General features: G+C 52.7%; 10 protein-coding genes across 10 annotated transcripts; 6 read left to right on the top strand and 4 right to left on the bottom strand.

Annotated features, from left to right (window-relative positions):
* Nucleotides 1–25: 25 nt before the first annotated feature.
* On the top strand, nucleotides 26–2,454 carry QC764_116060 (uncharacterized protein). The gene is made up of 2 exons (XM_062942854.1): nucleotides 26–757; nucleotides 821–2,454. The coding sequence occupies exons 1-2, from the start codon at nucleotides 625–627 to the stop codon at nucleotides 1,741–1,743; spliced, it is 1,056 nt and encodes a 351-aa protein (XP_062805874.1). The 5' UTR covers nucleotides 26–624; the 3' UTR covers nucleotides 1,744–2,454.
* A 337-nt stretch (nucleotides 2,455–2,791) lies between these two features.
* Nucleotides 2,792–4,966, top strand: SPT8 (Transcription factor spt8; the record flags this gene model as incomplete). Its single annotated transcript, XM_062942853.1, has 1 exon — nucleotides 2,792–4,966. One exon carries the CDS (start codon nucleotides 2,792–2,794, stop codon nucleotides 4,964–4,966), a length of 2,175 nt encoding a protein of 724 aa, XP_062805873.1.
* A 260-nt stretch (nucleotides 4,967–5,226) lies between these two features.
* Nucleotides 5,227–10,107, bottom strand: QC764_116040 (uncharacterized protein). The gene is made up of 6 exons (XM_062942852.1): nucleotides 9,846–10,107; nucleotides 9,163–9,252; nucleotides 8,788–9,087; nucleotides 8,367–8,728; nucleotides 6,124–8,304; nucleotides 5,227–6,066 (listed from the first exon to the last, which is right to left on the bottom strand). The coding sequence occupies exons 2-6, from the start codon at nucleotides 9,199–9,201 to the stop codon at nucleotides 5,355–5,357; spliced, it is 3,594 nt and encodes a 1,197-aa protein (XP_062805872.1). The 5' UTR covers nucleotides 9,202–9,252; nucleotides 9,846–10,107; the 3' UTR covers nucleotides 5,227–5,354.
* Nucleotides 10,108–10,911: 804 nt separating this feature from the next.
* On the top strand, nucleotides 10,912–13,476 carry QC764_116030 (uncharacterized protein). Its single transcript, XM_062942851.1, has 5 exons — nucleotides 10,912–11,218; nucleotides 11,280–11,989; nucleotides 12,054–12,308; nucleotides 12,372–12,405; nucleotides 12,459–13,476. The coding sequence occupies exons 1-3, from the start codon at nucleotides 11,052–11,054 to the stop codon at nucleotides 12,119–12,121; spliced, it is 945 nt and encodes a 314-aa protein (XP_062805870.1). The 5' UTR covers nucleotides 10,912–11,051; the 3' UTR covers nucleotides 12,122–12,308; nucleotides 12,372–12,405; nucleotides 12,459–13,476.
* On the bottom strand, nucleotides 12,412–13,316 carry RPL10A_1 (60S ribosomal protein L10A; the record flags this gene model as incomplete). The annotated part of the gene is made up of 3 exons (XM_062940027.1): nucleotides 12,412–12,873; nucleotides 12,942–13,014; nucleotides 13,107–13,316. 3 exons carry the CDS (start codon nucleotides 13,314–13,316, stop codon nucleotides 12,575–12,577), a joined length of 582 nt encoding a protein of 193 aa, XP_062805871.1. The 3' UTR covers nucleotides 12,412–12,574.
* Nucleotides 13,477–14,100: 624 nt separating the features above from the next.
* Nucleotides 14,101–15,141, top strand: QC764_116018 (uncharacterized protein). The gene is made up of 2 exons (XM_062942850.1): nucleotides 14,101–14,616; nucleotides 14,669–15,141. The coding sequence occupies exons 1-2, from the start codon at nucleotides 14,228–14,230 to the stop codon at nucleotides 14,838–14,840; spliced, it is 561 nt and encodes a 186-aa protein (XP_062805869.1). The 5' UTR covers nucleotides 14,101–14,227; the 3' UTR covers nucleotides 14,841–15,141.
* A 916-nt stretch (nucleotides 15,142–16,057) lies between these two features.
* QC764_116010 (uncharacterized protein) lies at nucleotides 16,058–18,199 on the top strand (the record flags this gene model as incomplete). Its single annotated transcript, XM_062942849.1, has 1 exon — nucleotides 16,058–18,199. One exon carries the CDS (start codon nucleotides 16,058–16,060, stop codon nucleotides 18,197–18,199), a length of 2,142 nt encoding a protein of 713 aa, XP_062805868.1.
* A 175-nt stretch (nucleotides 18,200–18,374) lies between these two features.
* Nucleotides 18,375–19,807, bottom strand: QC764_116000 (uncharacterized protein; the record flags this gene model as incomplete). The annotated part of the gene is made up of 2 exons (XM_062942848.1): nucleotides 18,375–19,397; nucleotides 19,454–19,807. The coding sequence occupies 2 exons, from the start codon at nucleotides 19,805–19,807 to the stop codon at nucleotides 18,375–18,377; spliced, it is 1,377 nt and encodes a 458-aa protein (XP_062805867.1).
* Nucleotides 19,808–20,201: 394 nt separating this feature from the next.
* QC764_115990 (uncharacterized protein) lies at nucleotides 20,202–22,037 on the top strand. Its single transcript, XM_062942847.1, has 3 exons — nucleotides 20,202–20,947; nucleotides 21,013–21,737; nucleotides 21,889–22,037. Exons 1-2 carry the CDS (start codon nucleotides 20,692–20,694, stop codon nucleotides 21,597–21,599), a joined length of 843 nt encoding a protein of 280 aa, XP_062805866.1. The 5' UTR covers nucleotides 20,202–20,691; the 3' UTR covers nucleotides 21,600–21,737; nucleotides 21,889–22,037.
* QC764_115980 (uncharacterized protein) lies at nucleotides 21,156–23,765 on the bottom strand. Its single transcript, XM_062942846.1, has 4 exons — nucleotides 23,539–23,765; nucleotides 22,844–23,453; nucleotides 22,309–22,787; nucleotides 21,156–22,195 (listed from the first exon to the last, which is right to left on the bottom strand). The coding sequence occupies exons 2-4, from the start codon at nucleotides 23,136–23,138 to the stop codon at nucleotides 21,827–21,829; spliced, it is 1,143 nt and encodes a 380-aa protein (XP_062805865.1). The 5' UTR covers nucleotides 23,139–23,453; nucleotides 23,539–23,765; the 3' UTR covers nucleotides 21,156–21,826.
* Between the last annotated feature and the right edge of the window lie 95 nt (nucleotides 23,766–23,860).

Here is a 23,860-nt window from a genome sequence, read left to right as displayed (position 1 = left end):
CCAGCCATACTTGCAGATTGGCTAAAAGCCAAACTGAGCTGTTGCTTCCCGTCGTAAACCTACCTGACCTTATGCTTGCCGCCACTTCACGTCCAATTGTTCACACAACGTTGTGTTGCCCTTGCACCATCGATCTGACTGCTGCGGGGGAGTGACAGCCCCTGACTTGAACGCCCAGATCAACGAGGGGTACGGCCGCGGGTCTTGGCACCGGACACCCCGCCCACCAGCGAGCAGACGTCGCAAAGAGGGTTTCCATGTCGTCGCAGAGTCGACATTGATCTTTCCCCGTCCACCGCAAAATTTGGCTCTCTGCGGGAGGCAACCATCCTGCCCTCCTAATCTCACGATTTCTTAACGATTTTTTCTGACGACCTGTTACGACTCTTTTTCGCTCATTTTTCTTTCGTCGCTTGTGTTTCGCCTCTAGATTCCCACCGCCTCCCACAAAAAGAGAAATATCTTCTCAACTTTGTCCATCGGTTTGCCCTACCCATTCGGCTTTGTGCCTCTTCGCTCGCCAAACTCTGCACTTTTCCTCGCTGCCCAACTCAACTCATCCTCCGCTCGACGACTCCTCTCTCATAACCATCATCTCGATACTCCATACCCGAACCTCTCAAAATGGGTGACGCTTCGACGCCCCGTCCATCATGTGTCCCGTTGACCTGCCACGGTCACTCGCGCCCAGTTCCCCATATCAGCTTCTCTCCGTTGGAAAATCAGGACATTTACTACATGATCTCTGCCTGCAAGGGTTAGTTTATCCTGTCTCCTCTCATCTGATCAACAAAGGACTAACAACTTGCTTCTTTCTCAGATGGTAACCCCATGCTTCGTGATGGACAGACCGGCGACTGGATAGGTACCTTCCTTGGCCACAAGGGTGCGGTATGGCAAGGTAGACTCAGCCCAGATGCCACGACTGCCGCAACTGCCTCTGCAGACTTTACCGCCAAGGTCTGGGATACACATACCGGCGAGCTGCTGTATGTTCTTCAGCATGATCATATCGTCCGGGCCGTTGCCTACCCCTTCGACCAGTCCAGGATGCTTGCCACCGGAGGCTTCGAGAAGAAGCTCCGCATCTTTGACTTGCAGGAGCAGCCACCCACGTCCGAGGGCGCCGCTAGCCCGGTTACTATTCCGACTTCACAAGCGTTTGAAATCGGCGAAGGTGTGCATACACAGCCCATCAAGTTTATTGTCTGGGCCAAGGACCCCAGCGTGCTGATTACGGCCTCGGGAGACACGCTTCGATGGTTTGATTTGCCTACCAGGCAGTGCACACGTGCCATCAAGCTCGAAGCCGAGATCAAGTCTTGCGAACTTGTCTCTCTTGCGCCATCGCACAGCTCCCCCACTGATATTGGCGGTGGTCAGCCCGTGCTTGCGGTTGCTGCTGGCAAGACCGCCTGCTTTTGGGGCGGGCTGAAGGCACAAGATGAGCTCAAGCAGTTCAAGCTGCCCCATGGCATTGCTAGTGTGGGCCTGGATCTTAAAGGCAGGAAGTTTGTGGTGGGAGAAGAACCTGGAACCTGGGCGCATGTTTACAGCTGGGAGGATGGCAAGGAGCTGGATGTCCACAAGGGTCACCACGGTCCCATCTGGTCCATTGCTTTCTCTCCAGATGGAAACCTGTATGCCACAGGGTCCGAGGATGGAACCATCAAAATGTGGAAGAACTGCGAGGGGTTCTATGGTCTTTGGAGAGGAGGGGCGCCGGGTAGTAGTGCCGATTAGGAGGAGCCTGCTCACCCAAACGATTCCCCATCCCCTGCCACCCCAAGCATCATCATCTCAACTGTGGACGACTCAGGTGCCGAAAATCCAGCTCAGTCTCTCGCGGATCAGAACACTGATCTTCTGCTCAGCTATTCTCCGCTCCGAACTCGAGTCAAGAATACCTCAGCTAACCCAGGCGCCACTTCTCGTCCATTCACAGCTCGTTTGGGGCTGCATCCCAATCGTCAAGAGAATAGGAAACCACCCTCGGATTCTTCTTGTGTCACCGAAATAGAGAATGCTGACAAGCTGGAACTGGGAGAGTTCCTCCGTCGATCTGCCATGAATAGAATCAGTGCGAGGAAGACAACTGGGCGTTTTTGAGGTTGAGTTCTCAGGTTCAGCTATCGTCGGGTTTGCGGCGACCCTATTCAGTTACAGAGTATTTCTGCCTGCTCGGGTTGCATACGGGCAAAAGAGGTTATGTTTGGCTCGGTTATAGACGAGGATTGGTCAACCCAGGGATTTCTGATTGCTATTATTCTGGAGTCGAGTATTTACTTATCCCTTTAAGCGTTGGTACATATTTCCCGATTTGGGTGTTGGTCTTGTAAGGTACGGATTCCGGACTGCATTTTCACAGGGGTTTTAAAGAACTGCGGTGACTAAAAATAATTATACCAAAAATAATACCTGTTGCTTTAATTCTGAGCATCCTCTTCTCTCTGCGTGTCAGTGACCCTGAATGCTCGAGCCCCTGATGTTTATTGATGCAGGAATATGGAGTTGCGGGGTAACAAGTCCCCCACAGAGGTACGTACCGATCCTGTCGCAAACAAGCCTGCCGGGGATCCTGGTCGAGAGCTCTTTGGGTTACCAGCAACCTTCTTCTTGATTGCCAAATCCTCGATCAACAACACACATCATTGGCTTTCTTCGTTTTCGCACTCTACCACTCAAACACTTGTATTTTTGGTACCCTCGTTTTACCACAATTCTCCAAGTTTCAGGCAGCTATAATACTTTGCGTTACTCACCAGAACCCACCCTCCCCGCCTCCGACGCGATGGACGACGATTACGCGACCTCCGAGAACGAGGCTGACGAACTCATGGAGGAAGTCGAAGACATCGAAGCCGACAACGACGCCGAAGACGATAACGAGAACGACGATGACGAGCAAGACGACGAGGAGGAAGCGGAAGGTGACGCCGAGGCCGAGGCAGAACCAGAAGCCGAGAATGAAGCCTATGATAATTCCCAGTCTGCCCCCGATGGCGCCGGCACAACACGCGACGGCGGCGACGATCACCACCACCAACACCCGGGGACTAGGCGCGCCTCTGCCGCGAGCGGGAGTGTGTCGGGGGGGATGAAGTACCGGCCGGTGATACGGCCAGAGTATACGACCGCTGCGTTTTACGATATTGTGCCTACCATGGCGGCGCCGCAGGCGACGAGCATTAATGCTATTGCTATCACACCGGATCAGAGGTATTGGATGACGGGGGGGTCGGATGGGTATGTGAGGAAGTATGATGGGATTGGGACCATCAACGGGAAGCAACAGTTGACAGTTGCGCAGAGGCACCCTTTTGTCGACAGTGTGGTCAAGGCGGGGATCTTGATGGGGTATTGGGGGAATGAGGAGCCGCTGCCGCCGGGGGCGAGGGCTGAGGAGGCGGTGTTATCTCCTGTGTATAGCTTGGCTGTTCACAGCGAGGCGTTGTGGTTGTTGAGTGGGTTGGAGAGTGGTGGGATTAATTTGTATAGTGTCAGGCATGACGAGGGCAAGAGGATTGTCTGCCTGCGGGAGGGAGGGCATACCAATGCTGTCAGCGTGTTGCAGCTGTCTCCAGATGAGAAGAGTGTCTTGAGTGGGAGTTGGGACAAGACATGTTTGGATTGGGATCTCAATAACGGGCAGATTGTCCGGAGGTTTGATGGCAGTACCAGTCAGATTTCGGCTATCGAGCTCCGACCTACTGGCGCGGCTCCGATCCCAGCGGAAGCAAGCGAGGTGATGGTCCAGAGCGATACATTTCAGAGCAACAACGACAAGCCACCAATCGGCAACTTTTATAGCACTGCGCCTGGTGGAGGGATGATGGGTGCCACTGCGACGGCACAGCCAGATGGTGCGGAAAACACGGGGTCGCCTGAGCACGAGTCTCTGTTTGGCAGTCCAGCGGGTTCTCTGTTTGGCGACAACGAAACAATAGGAGGCGGAGGTGGTGCCTTTGGTGATGATGATGACAACGAGTTCTCACGTGCGATGGACATGGAAATGAACAACCACAGCAACGGCATGGGCCAATCAACCGACTTTTCCCTCGACGATGTCGACATGTCCAATGCTCCCCCTCTAGATGTCACCAGTACCGATCCCAGCCAACAAGATACCAACCCAATAGACACCAATACAGTACCACCTCCAGCCCAAAACGGCATCACCACGAACCCAGCGGATGCCAACACCGTATCCGAAACCAGCAGTCACACCCTCCAAGGCAGCAACAACACCAATAACCTAGACGAAAGCATAACAATGTCCCTTGACTTCTCCACCACCACCGACCCGCCCCCTAACAACCCCCCCTCTTCCACCCAACAAACGGCCGACACCTCCCTCCCCGACGCCCCTTCCCAACCACAACCCCCTACAATCTCCTTTGCCACCTCCACCGCCCAGGACCCCTCGACCTCCAACCCGTCAACCTTCCTCTCCGCCTCCATAGACGGCACCCTCCGCATCTGGGACAAACGCGTCCCCGAACCCGTAGCCCGGATCAACAACCGCCGCGGCGTCCCCCCTTGGTGCATGGGCGCCTGCTGGTCCCTCTCAGGCAACGAGATCTACACCGGCCGCCGCAATGGAACAGTGGAGGAATTCTCCATCCACAAGGCTTCTTCGTCTTGGCAGCCAGAACGGGTTCTCAAGCTCCCCAACGGCTCCGGCGCCGTGTCGGCGGTGAGGCCGATGCCCAACGGGCGGCACATCATCTGCGCCAGTCATGATATTCTCAGGCTGTACGACTTGCAGTATGACACCGACCTGAAAGCGCAAAAGCACAGCAAAGTTCCGTTCACGATCGTTCCGGGGCCGCCGAGGGCAGGCGTGATCAGCTGCTTGTATATAGATCCTACTTCCCGGATCATGATCTCGGCCGCGGGGACGAGGGGGTGGGATGGGACGAATACCGAGGTGCTGGTGGGTTATGAGATTCATGCGAATAACTGAGTAATGGAATAGATGTTCTTTCTTTCTTATTGGGGTTTACGTAAGAATCAAGGGAAAAATTGTGGGTGTTTTTGTTGGAATTACAGCGTGGAAAGCAAAGAATGGGTGGGTGATGTGGGGGGTACAAGCAGGTTGCTATTGGATTAGTTGTAGGCGTTCATTATCTGGATAATACCCAAATCGGATAGCGTTTTGTCGTTGAACAGATACCACCAGGCTTTGTGTCACCAGTGCTCGTGGAGGACAAAGTCTAGCACTCATTGGGTCACTACGGGCAGAAGACTGCCAGGTCAGGAAGTAATGGTAATAGACACAATGTCTATGAACTGTTATAAGTACAAGACTAATAGCATGACATAGTGGCTGCGATAACTATGGGTATGACAACTTAAAGCTCTATCAATAGCTCCTCGCCCTCCAGAGCTGCCTGTCCCACAACAACTGGCGCCTCTCCTGCAACACGATTTACCATGACAGATTGAGAGAAGGCTACACCGTCAAGATCTCCAAGTAGGTCTGGCACTGGGGCTGAGCTCAACACAGTGTTCAGTTGTTGTTGGGTGGCAGGAACTTGGGTTGTATTGTTTTGGAAACTGGCCGTGTCTGATATGGTAGGCGATGCTGCTTTAGCTCGAGGCGGCTGACAATACGACTTGCTCGCCTTAATGGCACGAACGTTTCGAGGGCCGAGGTTGGAACGACGACCATTCACCATTGTTGTTTGCTGGTATGTGTCTCGAACAATGGAGGTTGAACCATTCTGCGCAGTTTGAGAGGCCCATCCTCGGTGCAGATTGGCGTCCTGACATTGAACGTTGGCAGGGAATTGTCGCCATTCAGTCGATGCCTGAGTCGAACCTCGCACCACTACCTTACTAGACTCGCCAACCCCCTCAACGCTGATACTCTGCATTCGCTGCTCCAAAGACATCGATGTCCTGGTTGGTCTCGATATTCCAACTGCCACAATGTCAGCGGACAAAGTTCGAAAGGCGGCGCAGTCACAAGCGCAAACTTGACTGCAGAAGTTCTGACACCCATGTCCACAGGGGAGCTTTTCGAGGCAGGGCTGACTGCAACGTAGACGGCTGTGATCAGTTCTGGCTCAATAGGTTAGTGAACTGTTCTGAAATAGCACAGGCCGTAAGTGTACATACTGATGGCACTTGAGAGTGCATGGGTGGCCACATGGCCGTGTCTGTCCACATGGCTCATCGCACCCCCCGGCATTGTCACCCCAGTCATCCACCGTCCTCACCCAGATTTCATTCTGATGGGCCTTGCAAGTCAAGGGAATGCCCTCTTCAATCCTTTTCTGGTGGGCAAAGCCATTCCAGATGTCTGCCCAGAGTGACTGGGCTGAACGCGTATTGAGAACATTCAGAAAGTTTCCAAAAACATAAAACCCTCGACGAGCGCGACTGATTGCGACTACTGCACGGTGTTTGTCCTCCAAAAACCCGCACCTCCATCGACGATATTCTCCTGGGCTTCGAACAAGTGACAGAATCACAATATCGTTCTCCTCTCCTTGGTACGAGTCCACCGTGGAAATCTTGTAGTCGTACTCTTTGATCTTGTTCAACAGCGTGCGCTGGCCATTGTAAAAGGTCAGAATCGTAATATTTGCCGGGGGTGTGTCATTCTTGACAAGATAGGAAGCAAAGTGGGTGATCATCCTGGCCTCTTCACGATTGAACTTGCTCGAGTCCGAGCTTGTCTCTTCCGGCCACTCGTGGTGGAAGAGCCAAGAGGACTTGTCGCCCATTCCTGGGATGTCTGGACGGTTGTCGGGGGACAAAACGACAGGATGGTCGAGTAGCCCAGGGTAGAATGGGTCCAGGATCCGTCGCAGCTCCGGTTTCATACGGCGTTGTTGGCGAAGCATAGTATATCGCATCCTCAGGTTCACAAACCTCTCAAACAGTGAAACGGTGAAGTTGAAGGGAGGCGCACCAAGCCACAAGATGTTGCATTTGGGCTGGAGTTGTTGATGGTCGCCAATGAGGATGAGCTGCTGGATCGATGGATATAAAGCAGACACAATGTCTACCTCCCGAGTTTCCGCCGCCTCCTCCACCAGAAGTGACTTTGGTTGAAGAGCCGCAAGGATGCCACGGTATTTGGCGAGACCTGTCATGGTACAGCCAACAATGTCGATTTTCTGTCTCTGGACCATTTCCCACTTTTGCAAATCAGTCAGCGCCTTAAGCTGCTTGCAAACGTTGTTGTATTGCTCAAGAAGGCTGGCAAACTTCAGGGTAGTATGCTTCAACAACTCAGTCTGCAAATGCCGGTAAACCTCGCCCCGGATGCTTTTCTTGATCGAATAGAAGTCCTCCTCCTTCAAGCTTCTCTGGGCAGCACGAGTCGAACTTGACAGGCCAGCTGCCGATTTTGCTGACCAGACATGCTCCAGCGGAACCCATTCCCCCTTGATGCGCAGTTGCTCCTCTTCCTGATCACTTACAGCATGTACCAAGTCGTTCTCATCCAGCTTGTACTCCTCTTCACGCCTGAAGAGTTCGTCCTCGTTCAGCTCAAACCTGGTATTGGTGGTACTGCGCAAAATCTCCATGCGAACAAGGCTCTCACCCAGCCATGGCTCGAAAGTGGCGGTCGAGGATGCAAGAGGGTTGGTTGATCCGGAAAAGATTTTCAACGAGTCGTGTTGTTCTTGAGTGATGACACCAACCTCCAGCAGTCTATCGGGATCAATTAGACGTTTGCCGAAAACATCTTGTTGCATGATCTTGAGGTCTTGAATGAGCTCCTTCTGTCGCTTCTCTAGCCTTCGCTTCTCGTTGTTTCTTGACTTGATATCGGACTGCCGACCGCCTCTCTCGGCCCGTTGTCTCTCAAAGACGGTGCACTTCTTGATGTCCTCATTTTTTGTGAAGCCGCCCAACCGCAGGACTTCGAATTCCAGACAGAATGTAAGCAGCTGGTCGAGGGCGTGATTGGTGTGAGCTGCAACGATAATAGGCGGGCCACCATGCTTCCGCCGGTTGGCAACCAGAATCTTGAGAGCTTGAACCGAGGTAAATGTCTTGCCTGTACCCGGCGGTCCCTGTACAATGGCGAGCTCGTTCGAGATGATACGATGGAGACCATCCAGTTGGGATTCGTCCAGAACTGCAACGTCCTCGAGAGTGGGGAAGCCTTTCTTCACGATATCGTAATTCTTGAGCGACTCTTTCACATCGAGGAGTGCCTGGGAGCCATTGCTCGCCGTCACAGGAACCAAAGAGGATAAGTCCATGGTGGGGTTGGTGCGGATGAACTCTGGCACAGTGTCCGCGGTATGGGCACCTATGATATACTTGTCGAGCGCGGATCTTCATTGCCAAATTATTAGCATGAAATGCGACGACATGACATGGATAGAACAGTGACCTACGTGGTTTCTGCGACATGTTGAAGGCCCAGCATCGTGTGACGCGATGCTTCGTAGTATCCATTCCGCGACTCAATCATAACCATCTCCAGAGCTGGGTCGATAACAGCATCCTCTGGATTTGCCCAGATCAAATCTACCGCAACCGCAACCGTCGAATCGAAATCTCTCCCAACAGCGTACGGACGCTGGGCCACTGTTGCGATCTTGCAAATGGTCCGGAACTTGTCTTTCTTGGTTGACAGAGCCACGACGGTTCCATCCATGAGGCGCTTCGTTGTTTTCCACTGTACATTGTACGGCGTTGAGAACTCAACTCTGGAGAACGGAGCAATCTTGGTCATGAAAAAGCCTTTGACCCGGACCTGTACGTTGAAAGTATTAGCACCACGCCCCGCCATTGACATGCCTTGCACTTGCATACCTCGTCGTAGACGCTGCAGTATTCATCATCAAAAATCACTCTGGCGCCTGTTCGGCAGGTATCAACGTATCTCGTGACCGAGAACCGCAGGCCTTCGATGGCATCCAACCTTAGCAGGCTATACTGAGCAGTGAGGTACTCCTCCTTGGAAGACCATGGCCGATCCACAGGATTGATTGGCGGATCGACGCTGGTCGGCTCCAACACCTCCTGCGGAGTTGGGAGCACTGGCATGGACTTCCAGCCCTGGCCCTCCGCTGGCCGGTAGCATACGTGCTTTTCGATTATTGAAAAGGCAGTCTGTATGCAGGCATGTTAGAAAGTCCACCCGGGGAAAGAGATGTAGGGGTAAGTCGCCTGGAGAGGGTTACTTGCCTCCGAGGCCGCTTGCCTCTCCTCAGAAGGAGAAGCCATCGATATTGTGTGTGTCCTCTTGACAGATAGAGTCGGGCAGATTGAACTCCCCTTGATGACGTGGGGTTTGGTGATTGTGAGGAGAGGCTCAGTCAACGACGTGAATAGAAAGTTGTGCTTTGTCTGTATCTAGAGATCTTGTGTTGGGAAATTGGAAAATGCTGGTGGGGGTGTTCGGTGCAGTTGGAGGGGCGACGAAACGAAACGTGAGAGGGAAGGAGCAATATGCTCGAGAGTAGGAAAATAAGAATCAAAGGCCGACTTCAAATAAGAAGGAACAAGAATGGAGGGGTTCTGATGCAAGCAACCGGCCCGCATACTATTGCCCTCCATCCCGCCAAATGGGAACACTTGCCCAGTGCTCTCACAGTTTGAAAACAACGGGAGGCAAATAATCCATGTCGGAAAATCGCTTGGTTATGTGTTTGCTTGCAGCTACCCATGATTCCACAGGTTATGACTCTGAAAACTCTGCAGAGCTGCCACTTGACGGTTTGAAGAATTAGGTACCGACCGAAGGGTTCCAGAGTGATCTTGTCCTCAACGGCATTCTGAAGTAGAGCGGTAAAGCCAAGAAATTAAGCTGCTCTCAATATCTGTTCCGTATGAGGCGCCTTGAAGAGATGAAACGTTGACACACGTACCTTTCCGTCCCATCCAGATCACACAACCTCATCGACCTGACATTTGGTGAAGACGGGTTGTCAAGAGTAGTTGTGGTGGATGCGTAGGCGATGTGAAGCGTCTACGAGCGCATCTGAGCAAGACAAGAATTAAGGGGTGACATTGGATATGTCAGGATATTGGCAGAAGTGATCGAGAATATGTAAGATGGAGTTGGCTGGTGAGATGCAATCCTATTGTTCTGATTGACCTTTTGTCCCAGTAAATAGAGGGGTGGGTAGAATGGAAATACCGATCACCTGATATCCAGTATTTCCGTTCTCCGTACCTTCCAATATCCTACCTAGAGGGATTACGAAGTCAGGTGGTCACTCGGTTCTTTCCTCTTTATGTGAAGCTGCAGATCAAATTCGAGCTTCACTGTCTGAGCCTCTGGAGTGAAAAAGAGGACTTGAGTACCACAACACAAAGTTGCGGCTCATCAGTACCCTGAAAATTACTGTGAAAAGTCATAAGTAATAGGATGTTGTAACGCAGGTCTATAGGTAACTTCAACGGTCAATCTAGGCACTGAACAGCCTACCCCGTACAAGCATTGTGAATTTATGGTCCTACATGGTACCATTAGAGGCTTGGATGATGGCTAGTAGTGAGATCATAATCAAATATCCAAAAAAAAAAAAAAAAAAAAAAAAAAAGCCATGAATATGGTGCCTGATGCGTATCAATCTTCATCGAGGAGGAGGATGCCAAGATTTGTTGATCTTCAAGTCAAAGATAGTCCATAGATAGCCCTGACCGACATGAGCGCATAAGGGTTAGGCTCTGAAAAAAGACGAAGATGGTGTTTCATTACTAGATACTGACAATTTCAACCAAATTAGAATCATTAGCTACATATTGAATATCTTGTCAAGTTCATCAGGTTGATCCTGGCGTTGCTTTGCATGGTGGCTGTGGTCGCTTCGATGTAAGTGGATTAGGGTTACTGTGCCGAGCTCACCGTCATGTGACTTCGCGAGAGCTCCGTGACACCCCGCTCGCCACACCAACAGTAAAAGTGGAGCTTATCATTTCAGCATCAATCGCGGCCATCCAATTCTCCGCCACCACTTTTTCCTTTGAACAACTGCGTTTTCCCATCCAGGAAGTGACACAGTCTTCGAAATAGATTCGGGTTGTAACTCTTGATACCATTGCGCCAAACTTGCGCACTCAGCGGCAAAATGGGTGCCCCCAAAAAGTCCATTGTCCCCACAACGTCATCAACCACAACTCCATCATCCACCAAGCGCAAGCAACCCCACGCCTCTGCCAGCAACAATGACGATTCCAAAACCCCTACTAAAAAACAACGTCTCTCCCAACCCAAGGAAGAGAAACGCCTTCGCCGGTACCAACCCCCCCATTCATCCCCCCTTTTCCCCTCATTCATGACTAATACGCCCCTCCAGTTTCCGGCCCAAACCTCCCCAATCCTTCCACGACCTCCACGCCCGCGCCTTAACCCAACGCTTCTTCGTCCTATCCCGCCAACGCACCACCCCTTCATCCCTCGAATCCAGCCCCGCATCCGAAATAATCGAACTCACGGGCTCAACAGGCAACATCTACACCATCCTCATCTCCCTCCTCCCCACCTGCACATGCCCCCACTTTGCAAGAACAAACCAGCAGTGCAAACACATCATCTACGTCCTCTCCCGCGTCCTCCGCTGCCCTGCCCATCTAGTCTACCAACTCGCTTTTCTCACTACCGAGCTCAACCAAATCTTTGCTGGGGCTCCACCCATCGTTTCTGGCGGCGCAAACAACAACAACAACAACAACAACAACAACAAAGAAGACGGCAAACGCAAACCAGTCGAAGGAGATTGCCCTATTTGCTTCGAGGAGCTTGACACAGCAACAAAGAAGGAGGAGATTGTCTGGTGCAAAGCCGCCTGCGGACAGAACGTCCACAAGCAATGTTTTGACATGTGGGCTGCTACCAAACGGGGGCAACGCAGAGGGGAGGTGACGTGTCCGTATTGTAGGAGCGTGTGGGAAAAGGAGTCGGAGGGGGAGATGGTGAAGAAGGTGAACAGGGAGAAGGGCAAGAGGAGCGCGGATGGTGGTGGGTATGTCAATGTGGCGGAGCAGTTGGGAATTAGTCCAGTTAGAGGTATGTTGTTGCGTGCATGTACGGCTTGTTGGAAAGAGGTTTTTCATACTGACACTGTTGACAGATACAAGCAGCTATTCAAGGTGGTGGTCAGGGCATCCGAGTGGTTATCGGGATGGTTACTACTACTAGGTAAGGACGGTAGGCCTGAGGGAGGTGCTACTGTTCATGGGGTTGGTTGATAGGCTTTGTGTGGGAGAGTCGGTGAGTTTTGTTTTCATTGTTTTTTTGTTTCAATGTACATTTGATACCCAGTGGTCTGCCCCAAGCAACCGCATATGCTCTTTAGTCTGGAGGCTATTGTCTTTTTCCAGCACATTTTTCACTCCCTACAAGGCGCGGTTGCAAGCTCCTCAAAAAAAAAAAAAATTGCTATCCCTATCATTGGTCGCCTTAAAGAACCAAAGGAGCTCTAGGTATGTGTGAAGATGGGTCTATTGGATGTCTACAGTAGCTAAATGTTCTCTAGCTGGACAAGCATACAGCAGCTAAGCTGATGCCCCCATTCAAAACTGTCAAAGACTTACCCACTTCACACTGAAATCCTTCCCAGCCTACCCCATGCTTCCCCCACGGCGTGCTTACTCAAAATGTAGAAGCGCAGCCGCAAAATGATTGTCTTAGAAAAGATAACGAGGACGCGACATGGTCGACTTTGATGACAGTGCTGTTGACGTTGGACCATCCCTTCTTGAGGCATGACACCAGGTAGTTGATGGTGATCATGATGTTGGCCACCAACTGCTCCGTGGTCATGTCCACATTACCAATGGCCATGGCAATGCAGAGGTTCTTGCGCAGCCTGAACCTGATGGTGGACTTGACGTTGATTATCTTCTCCGCGAGGCCCTCGCTGTGCGAGACCGTTGTAGGGAACTTGTCGGCTGTGTTCATGACATGCAATTCGTATTCAGTGCTACATGGGAGGTGGCAAGGAGGGGTCTCAACTTACCCTTTGACAAGCCCGGTCCCAAAACCCTGGGGATCTCCCGAACCTTGATATCCGAGCAGACAAACGCATCGTACTAGCGCGCTAGCTTCTTGATGAGCCTCTTGTTCTTGTTCAGCTTCTTGAGGTTGTCAAACGACATGCTATCCAGGCCCTGGTGCTTAGCACGACCGAGGTCGTGCTGGTCGCCGAGGGAAGCTTGACAGAGCCGGAGAAGCGCTTGTCGCGGGCGGGGTCGTAGTTGGTGAGGCCGAATTGCAACTCGACCGTCTCAAGGAAGTTGCGCTTGTTGTCAGGGGAGAGGGAGTGGGCGAGGAGGGCTTGGACCTGGGCGCGAGTACCGGCGACGGTGATCTTAGACTTGGGCTGGACGGCCATTGTGTCTGGTCGATCACGGGTGTCTTCCTAGGATTATTCTTCTTGTTTTGATGGAGAAGGTAATCGTTCGGTGAGGCTTATCTCGCTGTTGAGGCAGGTCATTGTTGTTGTCTGGTGTGAGAGTCTGAGAGGAAGAAGGGAAAACAGTGGAATTGGGCCAGGAAATTTATAGGCATATTGGAAGGCGGTTGGCTTTGTGGCGCCGTTAAGGTTCGCGAGTCATCGACATTTTAGTTTTGGCAGCCACATCTTTGACACTGGCTTGGTGACTCTTGAACTTTCCACTGAACAGTTTGCGTGTGACCAATATGGCCAGCATATAGCTCCTACATGGCCGCTATGCGGATGAAGTCTGCAACTCGAATATGCAGTACAGAAGCCCCTGAGTGTCTGCAGTATGGACCAAGCAACATTTGTAGAACTGGGACAGGGTTTTCCCGACACACTTGACACTAATGGAGATGTGTGGTACGTTTTGTACAGCGGAATTTGTCGTTATGATGCGAATAGTCACTTTCCTCCATACCTGACGGAGTCATTGATCAGGCGTTCGACACTCCTCGGTCGCGAGTTTGTGATAGCAATTGGGATGCTTGACGGCGTGACACGCTCCACTTAATTGACGTTTACATCTTAATCTGTCGCACACATGTTCATTCTGTTGTATGTATAAGGTACCCAGTAGAAGGCATCTGTTGAGGTTTCCCAAGGGCAGTTTTCGGAGCTTATTAATGTTGCCGATTGGCCAATTGCGTCTAACAAGGATCTCTACAACTGGTGCCGACTACAAACCAGATATCAGGAAGCTGAGCAATTCAATGACAGTAGTCTTCGATACACATCTTCCCTATTTGAACTCTGAGAAAGCCTAACCCTCTCCGAACTCATACATACCGCCCGCCGTCTTCAGAATGCCCGCGCCGTCTTCAGATCCTCTCCCGCTCTCGCTCTGCGACTTCGCACTCCCCATCTTTTGCAACGGTCTAGGTGCTCTTCTTCATATTTTGGAGGAAGGCAGGAGATTTGCAAACAAACAGGGCCTCAACGCGGACAAAGTGTATGTCCAAGCACGATTGATAGACGACCAGCTCCCGCTCGTTTTCCAGGTTCAAAATGCTATCAGAACAGTCTTTATGAATCTCGACAGAATGACAGGTAACCAGTGGGACCTGGATGGCCCTTTCAACAACAACGAGAAGACATTCGAGGAATTGGAGATGAGAGTCTCGATGGCTCAGCTCGAGGTGAGAGAGGTGATGAAGGAGCGTCCTCATAAGAGGGACGAAGACCTTGTAGACATGTGAGTAATCTTGAGGGCATGTTTCCTGAGCCGTGATGTTAATGTTGGCCAGCGTGGCGGGAGGTCGTCCCCTCAAGGTCACTGTGACCGAAGCGGTCCAATTCCATGGGATACCCAACTTTATCTTCCATGTCACTACTGCTTACTCGATCCTGCGAGCCAAAGGCGTGCCATTGGGAAAAGCAGACTTTATCCACGGGTTTGTCGGTTGGCGATGTTTATGAAAGGACAGACAGGGACAGGGAAAGAGGCAATGCTAGTGGTGGTTCCATATCGCGGCAGGAGGTCGTTCTCATAGCCTATCCAGAACCGATGTGAAGACAAAGTAACACAACCGATGGGGTGCTGCAGGACAGAGGCTCAGCCTTGTGGGACCCCAAGCCTCATCAGGATATGGGGGAATCATCCGCAGGATCCATGCTGCGTACGAAGTATACTATGCAGGTCCACCGCTCGTTCTGTCCAGCATGAGAGTCATGGGACTGCTGATGTGTTGATGGCACCGAAAATGTATAGATTATCAGCGCGAACATACATGTAAACACACCTCGCCGTTGAATCAGCAATTGACAGATGCCCATCCTCTATTGGAAAGATATCAACGATGGCGAATTCATGGTGCTGATGTGAGACGAGGCGCTTGGCATCAAGACGTGGCGGTTAGGGGAAGGTCGGATAGCCAGCCCTGAAGGCCGTTGTCTTGCATACGCAGTGCTTGCTTTTCTTCCTGCCTTTACGGAGTAATCATGCCTGGAGCGCTAGGCTTCCAACTGGGTGGCCTGCAGAGGCCTCGTGCGTGCGGATTGGTGATTGGATGGTGATAGCATCCATGGCCTGGAAGCGGTGACGAAGCTTGGTTTTTTGTCGTTTGAGTTGGAGATGTGGCGTGCGGGGATCTTCGGCCCCTTCGCTGGGCGACTCAGCCCTTGACCTCGCACTCGGCGAGTGACTTTTGAAGATTTGGATGAGAAAAGCGGATTTCTCGAGTTCTCCTCGCAGTTTGCCTTTGAGGACTGGACAAATTACACCTTCGCATTGCTTACCAATCCATGCAAACAAGGACTCGTTGGGTTGTTGTGATGGGATCTGAGGACGGCAGCCGGTGGAGGCAGCCGCTGCAAGCTCACTCGGCCGTCGGTGGACCCCGTTACCGCAGTGAGTCACTAGCCGCTTCAGGCCCGGAAGTGGAGATTAGGGCCCTGTGCTGCCTGTTTGGCTTCTCGTACCGTGCAAAAGCTGAACTTTGCAATGGACGAGGCTTGCTGTTCTGAGCACATAGATAAAGGGACGCATTCCAACCTTCAGAAATCAAGTTAAACACAAGGCTTTCATCATCATCATCTACAACACCAATTGAAGGCCCCATCTTCCTCGGGGTTTCTTCACTTCCTCTCTTCCCACGTTATCACTTACACACAACGACCCCACCAAAGCATTGACCATGGTTCGTTGCTGGCCCCGCCGCTCCAAGAAGAGCGCCGCCGAGAAATCGGCAAAGAGTGGGTCCGCTACCTCCCTCACCTCCGGGTCCACCGCCGCCGACAAGTCGAAGACGGAGCAAGCAGAGGTGAAGAAGGAGGAGAAGAAGGAGGAGAAGACAGAGGAGAAGAAGGAAGACAAGAAGGAAGACAAGAAGGAAGAGGACAAGACAGGGGAAAAGACAGAAGAGAAGAAGGACGAGGAGAAGAGCGATGAGGACAAGGAGGAGGAGGAGAAACCCAAGGTTCAAGTAGGGAGCATCAGTCAAAGGAAGGACATCTACAAGGGTCCAGTGGAAGATGGAGAGTGGACCTGGGTCGACAAGTATCCAGATGGTGTCGAGGAGGCTGCTGAGAATGAGGAGACGGCCACCTACGCTGTCGTTGTCCGCAACATGAAGAGTCAGGACAGCCGCAAGAAGCTGGAGGCGCACAGCATCGTGGTGCAGAGCCCATGGCTCCGCGATGCTCTCTCCGAGATCATGGCCGACTATCCCGGTGTTGCCTGCGAGCTCAGCCGGCTAGAGTTCGAGGCGCCCTTCAAGCCCTTTGTTCACCGATGGGCCGAGTTCACCAAGTACATGGAGAAGCCCGACCTCGAGGAGAAGACCAAGGAGCACATGAAGATCCTCTACGACATCCTCAACTACGAGATCGGCGACAACATCAAGACTTTCCAGGACTATGTTAAGAATGGTGTTGTCTGCTTCAAGGATCTGTGGATGATCTTCCAGCCCGGAACCATTGTCCTCTCTGCCTACCTCGGTCCCATTTCCGGCTTCGAGATGGTAGAGACCGAGTACATGGCCAACAACTGCGGCAAGTTCCTTCAGGTCCGTTGCGACTGTGTCGATTATGGCGGCAAGGAATTCGGCCGCTACCAGGAGGCCATCAATATCCCTGAATTCCTCGGCACCAAGAAGATCACCGGTCTCAAGGTTTACCCCTTCCACTTCCACGAGAAGAAAGAGGAGATCACCGCCCAGCTTCTCAAGCGTGGAACCATCTTCGAGAAGCTGGCTGGTCACCACTATAGGGAATACTCTGGACGCGCCATTACTTGGAACAGAGAAGGCAACGAGGTCGACATCCAGATTACTGGGAGGATCGTGGTGGATATCGAAAGCTTCAACCGCTTCAGCCCTTGGCGGGTGAGGTACCTCAATGACTTCAACGCCACCGACATCGAGCGCTTCAACAAGCACAAGGTCGAGAGCGGCATCGAGTCCGAGGAATTTGTCATGCCTGACTACTACAAGATGCTCTGCCGTTCGCGAACCCGCGGGTACAGTCTGAAGTACAAGAAGTGGGTCGACTTTTTCCTGGAACAGATCACAGACGTGAGATGGAACACTACTGCCTTTGACAGGCTGGTGCTTCCCGCCGACCAGAAGGAGCTCATCCTGTCCTTCACAGAAGCCCAGCTCGCGGGTGACAGCTTCGACGATATCATCGCCGGCAAGGGCAAGGGCATCATCTGCCTGCTCTCTGGTCCTCCTGGTGTTGGTAAGACGTTGACAGCTGAGGCCGTGGCGGAGAACCTCAGGGTGCCACTTCACATGCTAAGCTCTGGTGATCTTGGGTCTGATCCATGGGAGGTCGAGCGGGAGCTGAACTCCATCTTGGAGTTGGTCTCGAGATGGAACGCCGTCTTGCTCCTCGATGAGTGCGATGTCTTCCTCGAAGCCCGCAGCAACCACGAGATTGAGCGCAACAAGATCGTCACCATCTTCCTCCGGACCTTGGAGTACTATGAGGGCATCATGTTCCTGACGACTAACCGCTGCGGCGAGATCGATGCGGCCTTCCAGTCACGTATCCACGTGAGCATCGAGTACCCTGATCTTACGGTGTCTGCTCGCAAGATCATCTGGAAGAATTTCCTCCGGAACTCGACCATCAAGAGCAACCTCACTGACAAGGACATCAGTGAGCTTTCCGAGCTCAAGCTCAATGGTCGGCAGATCAAGAACGTGCTCAAGACGGCAAGCTTGTTGGCCAGGAGAAGGAAGAGCGACACCTTGGAGCGGCAGTTCATTGAGACGGTCCTCATCATTGAGAAGAAGCGGCCTGGTGCTCCTCAGCAGATGATGCACTACATGTAATCTTACTGTCTTTCTGTGGCTTGGGATATGAAAGCATGGCGTTTGCGGGCTTGTGGGTCAGGCCGGTGATAAGGGTCATCTCGTTGCGTTCTTTCTCTGGTGCAAGATATTTTCTCGGTATATAAAGCTTCTCAATATAATGACATGAACAATATTCTTCTCCCCAGTGTCCCCCTTACAAGTCGTCTTCTTCCTCGTCATTCTTAATATCTGGCAGCGTAATTTCATCCTTGACCGGATTGTCTATCTCCTTCAAAAACTTCTCCCCGGCCTCCTTGTCATCCGCAAACAAGGTATCAACCACCATCCTTCTCGGCGTCTCGCCCAACCATTGGAAAAGCGAGAAGTCTCTAAACTCATCCGCCCTAAAAATCTCCAACACCTCCAACGGCTCATCCCCAATATTCTCAATAAAGTGCCCCATATTCTTCGGCACAATGCCCACGTCCCCAGCCTGGTAGTCAAACGTCCTCGCCGTCCCCTCGGCCGCAAAAACCGTCACCCTCGCCCTCCCCCTGATGAAAAAGCTCCACTCGTCCGCATTGGGATGCCAATGCATCTCCCTCAGGCTCCCCACCTCCATGTCCAGATGCGCCGCCGCCACCGTCTTGCTGATCGGGAAATTCTTCGAGTCCGTAATCCTCACCTTCCCCCCGCTCGTCACGTGCGCCTCCTGCTCCAGCATCCGATGCGTGAACTGGTACTTGCTCTTCTTGACATTCTTCCCCTTTGGCTCCTCCTCCTCTATGCTCCCCGGCTTGCTCCCCTGGAAAATGTACTTCTCTCTCTTGGGCACCCTCTCAAACACCTCGGGGGCGAGGTGGAAGTTCTTGCTTATCACGCTCTTGGGCGTGTGCGCGAACCAGTCGGTGAGGATAAACGTGCTTTCTTCCGAGAAGCGGCCGTCGTCAAAGATGAGGAGGAATTCGGTCCCGTTGGGGTCGAGGCCTTGGAGGGAATGGGGGACGCCGGAGGGGAAGTACCACAGGTCGCCTTGGGAGAGGTCGTCGATAAAGTTGCCGCCTTCGTAGTCCAGGGCTGTCACGCGGACGGAGCCTGACAAGACATAGGCCCACTCGGCTTCTTTGTGCCAGTGGAGCTCGCGGATGGCGCCGTGGTCGAGGCGCATGTTTACGCCGGCGAGCTCGATTGAGGTGGGGAGCTCGCGGATGGTGGTTTGCCTGGTCCAACCTCCTTCCTTGGGGGGAAAGTTAGTGATAAAGGTGTGGTAAGGGGAAAGGGGGGCAGGCATGCCTCGATTCTGATGTGGGAGTCTACGAAACTCCAGCGGAGGTTGGGGATGTTGCCGCTGTCTGTGGAAGGGGGACGGACGAGGTCTGGATTTTGTCTTGCTCGCTCTCTGTTCCACGGACCAAGAACTGAGGCGCCATCGCCATTGCGCCAGGGCAAGGGGTCGAGGCCCTTACCGATAGAATCCACGGCTGTGTCATAGGGATCACGATAGCCGGGGGTATATGGATTCTTGCTCCGGTATTTGCCAGGAAGCGGTTTGCCGTCGAGAAGCCTCTGGCGAGGACTGTCCTGGACGGGAATGGCAGAGACCAGGGCTACTGCTCCGAGAAGAAGGGAATTGCTGGAGAAACGCATTTTGAACAACCCAGGCACACAAACACGAGGTTGAAGAAGTAATCTACCATATCAATTGATCATATCGGGTTTTATACCACTTCATCCCACCGCATGGTTGCTGACTACAGCCATCGCATCCGGGTACACGGCTTCTCGGTGACCAATTCTTTCTTCTCTATGGCATCACCACTCGGGAATCGGATAGAGGGGTAGCTCTACTATTTCCCTGGAGCAGCTCCTACCTTCCTTGAAAGTGTGAGGGGCTCATCCCAAGTCGGACATCGTAGCGATCACTGATGCAAGAGAACTGTGTTCGCAAGTCCAATTGGTTTCCACGATGCCGAGCGCCACCGAGAGATTCCCGTCCACACTCATTGCAGCCTCATGATTGATGGAATCTCTTCAAATATCGGCGTTGTCGGGATGAACTTTCGCGGAAGTTGTTACTCTTCAGTGGAAAGGTGAAAGGTCAACCACGACGATTGAGTTCCTCTCTTGGCTAGGCGTTAATGACATCATGAACCCAGCCCCTGATTGGCCATCCTCAGCCCTGCCGTCAGTGGATAAAGATCCCATCTATCCCACGGCTTTTCCATGGAGCTCCCCGCGCCGACACCGGGTCACGGCACCAGCGATTCACTCACTTTGTCAAAACTTCCCTTACCTCAGGGGCAACGGACCGACAACGAAGCTGAAGACTAAAACATGGGGGTTTCTGGCCGCCTCCCGCGATCACGTCTTCGCCAAATGCCCAAAAGGGTGATGCCGCCAAGTCCCGCTTCACAGTTTTTCTGTTGACTCACTGGACGAGATTCTGTTGGCCGAGACCCCTGCCCGAGGGCGTTTTCAAGACATAAAGAATACGATATAAAAACTCAACCCTGCCTTTTTTTTCGCCCGCCATGACGCGATCAACCATCCTCAACAACGAGATTGTGGCCCACGCCAACGAAGAGAGCCCTCTCCTGCCACAATCGCAAAGAATGGGACCGCCAAAAGACGATGCCGTGCCGACGCTTCAAAAATGGCGGGATTACTTCATGGTGGACGTGAGCCGTGATTGGGCCGATCTCATTCTCATCCTCTGCTATCTCATCACCGGCCTCCTCGACAGCGCCTCGATATCAGTATGGGGGAGTTTTGTGTCTATGCAAACGGGTAGGACACGCACATTTTCCCTCCATCTTTAAAGCCCCCATATAAAAACTGACACACCGTTCAAGGAAACACCGTCTATATCGGCCTCGGCCTGGCCGACCCCTCGGCCTCGACCCGCTGGCTCAAATCCGGCACCTCCCTCCTCTCCTTCCTCCTGGGATCCTTCCTCTTCTCCCGCTTCCACCGCTTCTTCTCGGCCAAACGCCGCTGGGTCCTCTGCGCGTCCTTCACCGCCCAACTCCTCCTCATCGTCGCGGCCGCCTGCATGGTCACGCTGGCGGGCTCGGACGTGCACCCGGAGTCGGTCGCCTGGTACGTCCTCGTGCCCATCGCGCTGGTGGCGTTTCAGAGCTGCGGGCAGGCTGTCATGAGCCGGGCGCTCAAGTACAATGCGCTCACGAGCGTGGTGCTGACGAGCATCTACTGTGATTTGTTCTCCGATGCGGACTTGTTCGCGGTGCACAATGCGGAACGGAATCGGAGGGTGGCGGCGCCGTTGTCGCTGCTGCTCGGTGCGTTTTTGGGAGGGAAGCTGGCGAACACAGAGTTTGGGGTCGCCGGGGCGTTGTGGGCAGCGGCTGGGTTGAAGTTGATTGTGGTGGTGATTTGGATATTCTGGCCGGCTGACCCGTCGTTGGATGAGGCGGTTTAAGACAGGTATCATGGGATAGATTCAAAGGTCACCGGGAACGCTCTAAATCAAATCATGTTAGACAGCCGTTTTGGAGGCTGTTTTTTGTTCTATGAAACCTATCCGATTCCATAACTCCAAAAGTCTTACCTGCCCAAGGTACCTAAACTCATCATCCGAACAAACACGAAATATGGCGCCACGCCTCCGTCCACAACCGTCCCCATAGCCCCTTTCCCTACTTTGTTTTACTTGGTCTCCTTGTCAAGGTCAACCCTCTCAAAGCAATCCAGCTCACTCCCCTGTACAGACGACGCCTTTGACTCTTTCCTCGCCAACACCTTCAAGTTCTCCACGTCCTCTCTCATCCTTTCCTCTCTCAACAGCTTCTTGGTGTTGAGCCTCCAACCAGTCAACCGCCTGGGAAGGTAGACTCCCGGGTGGTAAACCGCCATAAGCACCAAGATCAACAAAATCGGCAAATGCTGAAACACATACACCGGCCACTCCGACATGGCGAACGTCTCTGACACCCCATACTCACTCGACCACCACGGGGCCTCAGCCAAAAAATACGCCACCGCCTCCCGTCTGATGATTCTCGCGGTGGCACACCCCTATTTGCATCCCATTAGCAATCCCCTTTCTCCATCCATCATCACATAACTGAAGAAAAGAAAAGAAAAGAAAAGAAAAGAAAAGAAAAGAAAAGAAACTCACAATCAGCAACCCAACCGCCCCCCCCAACCGCCCAAACGAACCTCTTCACCTCCTTCACCTCCTCCCTCACCTCCACCCTCCCCGCCCTAACCACCAACCCCCCCAAAACCCCCCAGGTCATTAATCCCACCACCCCCCCAAGACTCTGCAAATACCCCAGGCCATAGTAGTGACCCACCCCCACCAACCCATCCCCCACCATCTGCCCCAACGCCAGCAAGCTCGTCTGCCACCTCGCCGGCAAGCCAAAAACCCTCCCGTTCTTCCTCCCCGATTTGGGGATGATAAACCACGTCAACCTGGTATACGTCATCATGAGCAAAAACCCCATCGCAGACGCGGGAATCGCCTCCAAGAGGTCCATCGCAACAAGCACGACGTCGGCACGTTCCAGCTGGTTGATGGTGGAGGAGGAGAGGTTGGTGGAGTGCAAGATGATGGTTTGGAGTTGGACGAGGTAGCATTTCATTGTTTGGGAGGTTGCCATTGCTGGGTGCATGCATGTCAGCAGTGATTAGCAAACCGGAGGGCAAGACAAAACAAACCGAGGGAGGCGTAGATCGTGATGGCGAAAAAGACAGTCTTCTTCTTGAAGCAGAGGTACGCGTGCAGGAAGGTGAGGATCAAAAAGAGGATTGCTGTGGTTAGGGCCAAGGGGAAGGAGGAGGTGGTGAAGGGGTATACCATGGGGGTGTCGCTCCGGTAGTAACCGTCATCGTAGGGGACGGGGTCTCCAGTGTAGGATGGGCCGCTTGCTTGGGTGGTTGACGTCGCGACATCACCGGTTTCAGTTGCGAGGCTTGTGAGGTAATGTAAGCTGGAGGTGGTTAAGGATGCCATGATTGCGGAGGGGCTCGACAGAGCCGGGCTGTACTTTGGATCAAACCAACCCCTGTGGGAGGGTGATGATGGCCAAACCTGGTGAGCTGAGACAAACGTGCCGGAGAAAGACAGAGATCACCCCATCATGGGATGCAAAAAAACGATGGGATTGCGAATCTATATGAGCAGCTGCGGAATCTTGTGATACGAGCCAACATTCAAACGAGCAGGGCAAGGAGAGTCATCAACGAACAGGCCAAAACACACTACCCGAAAGACCGTAAGGGGACGGGACGGACGGGATCGCATTTCTTCGGGCGGATATGGGGACGTCTCCTGGAACGTCAGCCAAGGCAAGGAAGCAACGCGAGAAAACTGAAAAGAAGCAGGAGAGTGCCAGCGTGGCAGGATGTGCTACCGATGATTGACGTAGACATCAAGTCCCACACATTTGCGTGAGGGTCTCACATCTCTGAATACAAAAAGACAATGTCAAACCAAACAGCGGGAAGGATTATGTGTTTGATAATTCTGAAGAGGGCACTGTCGTGGTTGACTGACTAATGCGAATTAGTAGGGCTCTGGTGCGTTACTGCTGCTGTCGAGGACAGGTAGAAGGAGAAGGAGAAGGAAGAAACGGTCGAGTGTATCAAGCCCTACCACATGCCACGACCACAATCTGTAAATCAAATCAGATAAAAAGCTTTGCTAGACTGTGTGTGTGTGGTAGCGTCACTGAT

The sequence above is a fragment of the Podospora pseudoanserina genome, chromosome 1 (genome assembly GCF_035222485.1).
Source record: "Podospora pseudoanserina strain CBS 124.78 chromosome 1, whole genome shotgun sequence".
In the NCBI taxonomy this organism is placed as follows: Eukaryota; Fungi; Ascomycota; class Sordariomycetes; order Sordariales; family Podosporaceae; genus Podospora; species Podospora pseudoanserina.
Note: the sequence above shows the minus strand (reverse complement) of the source record. Positions and strands in the feature narration are given on the sequence as shown.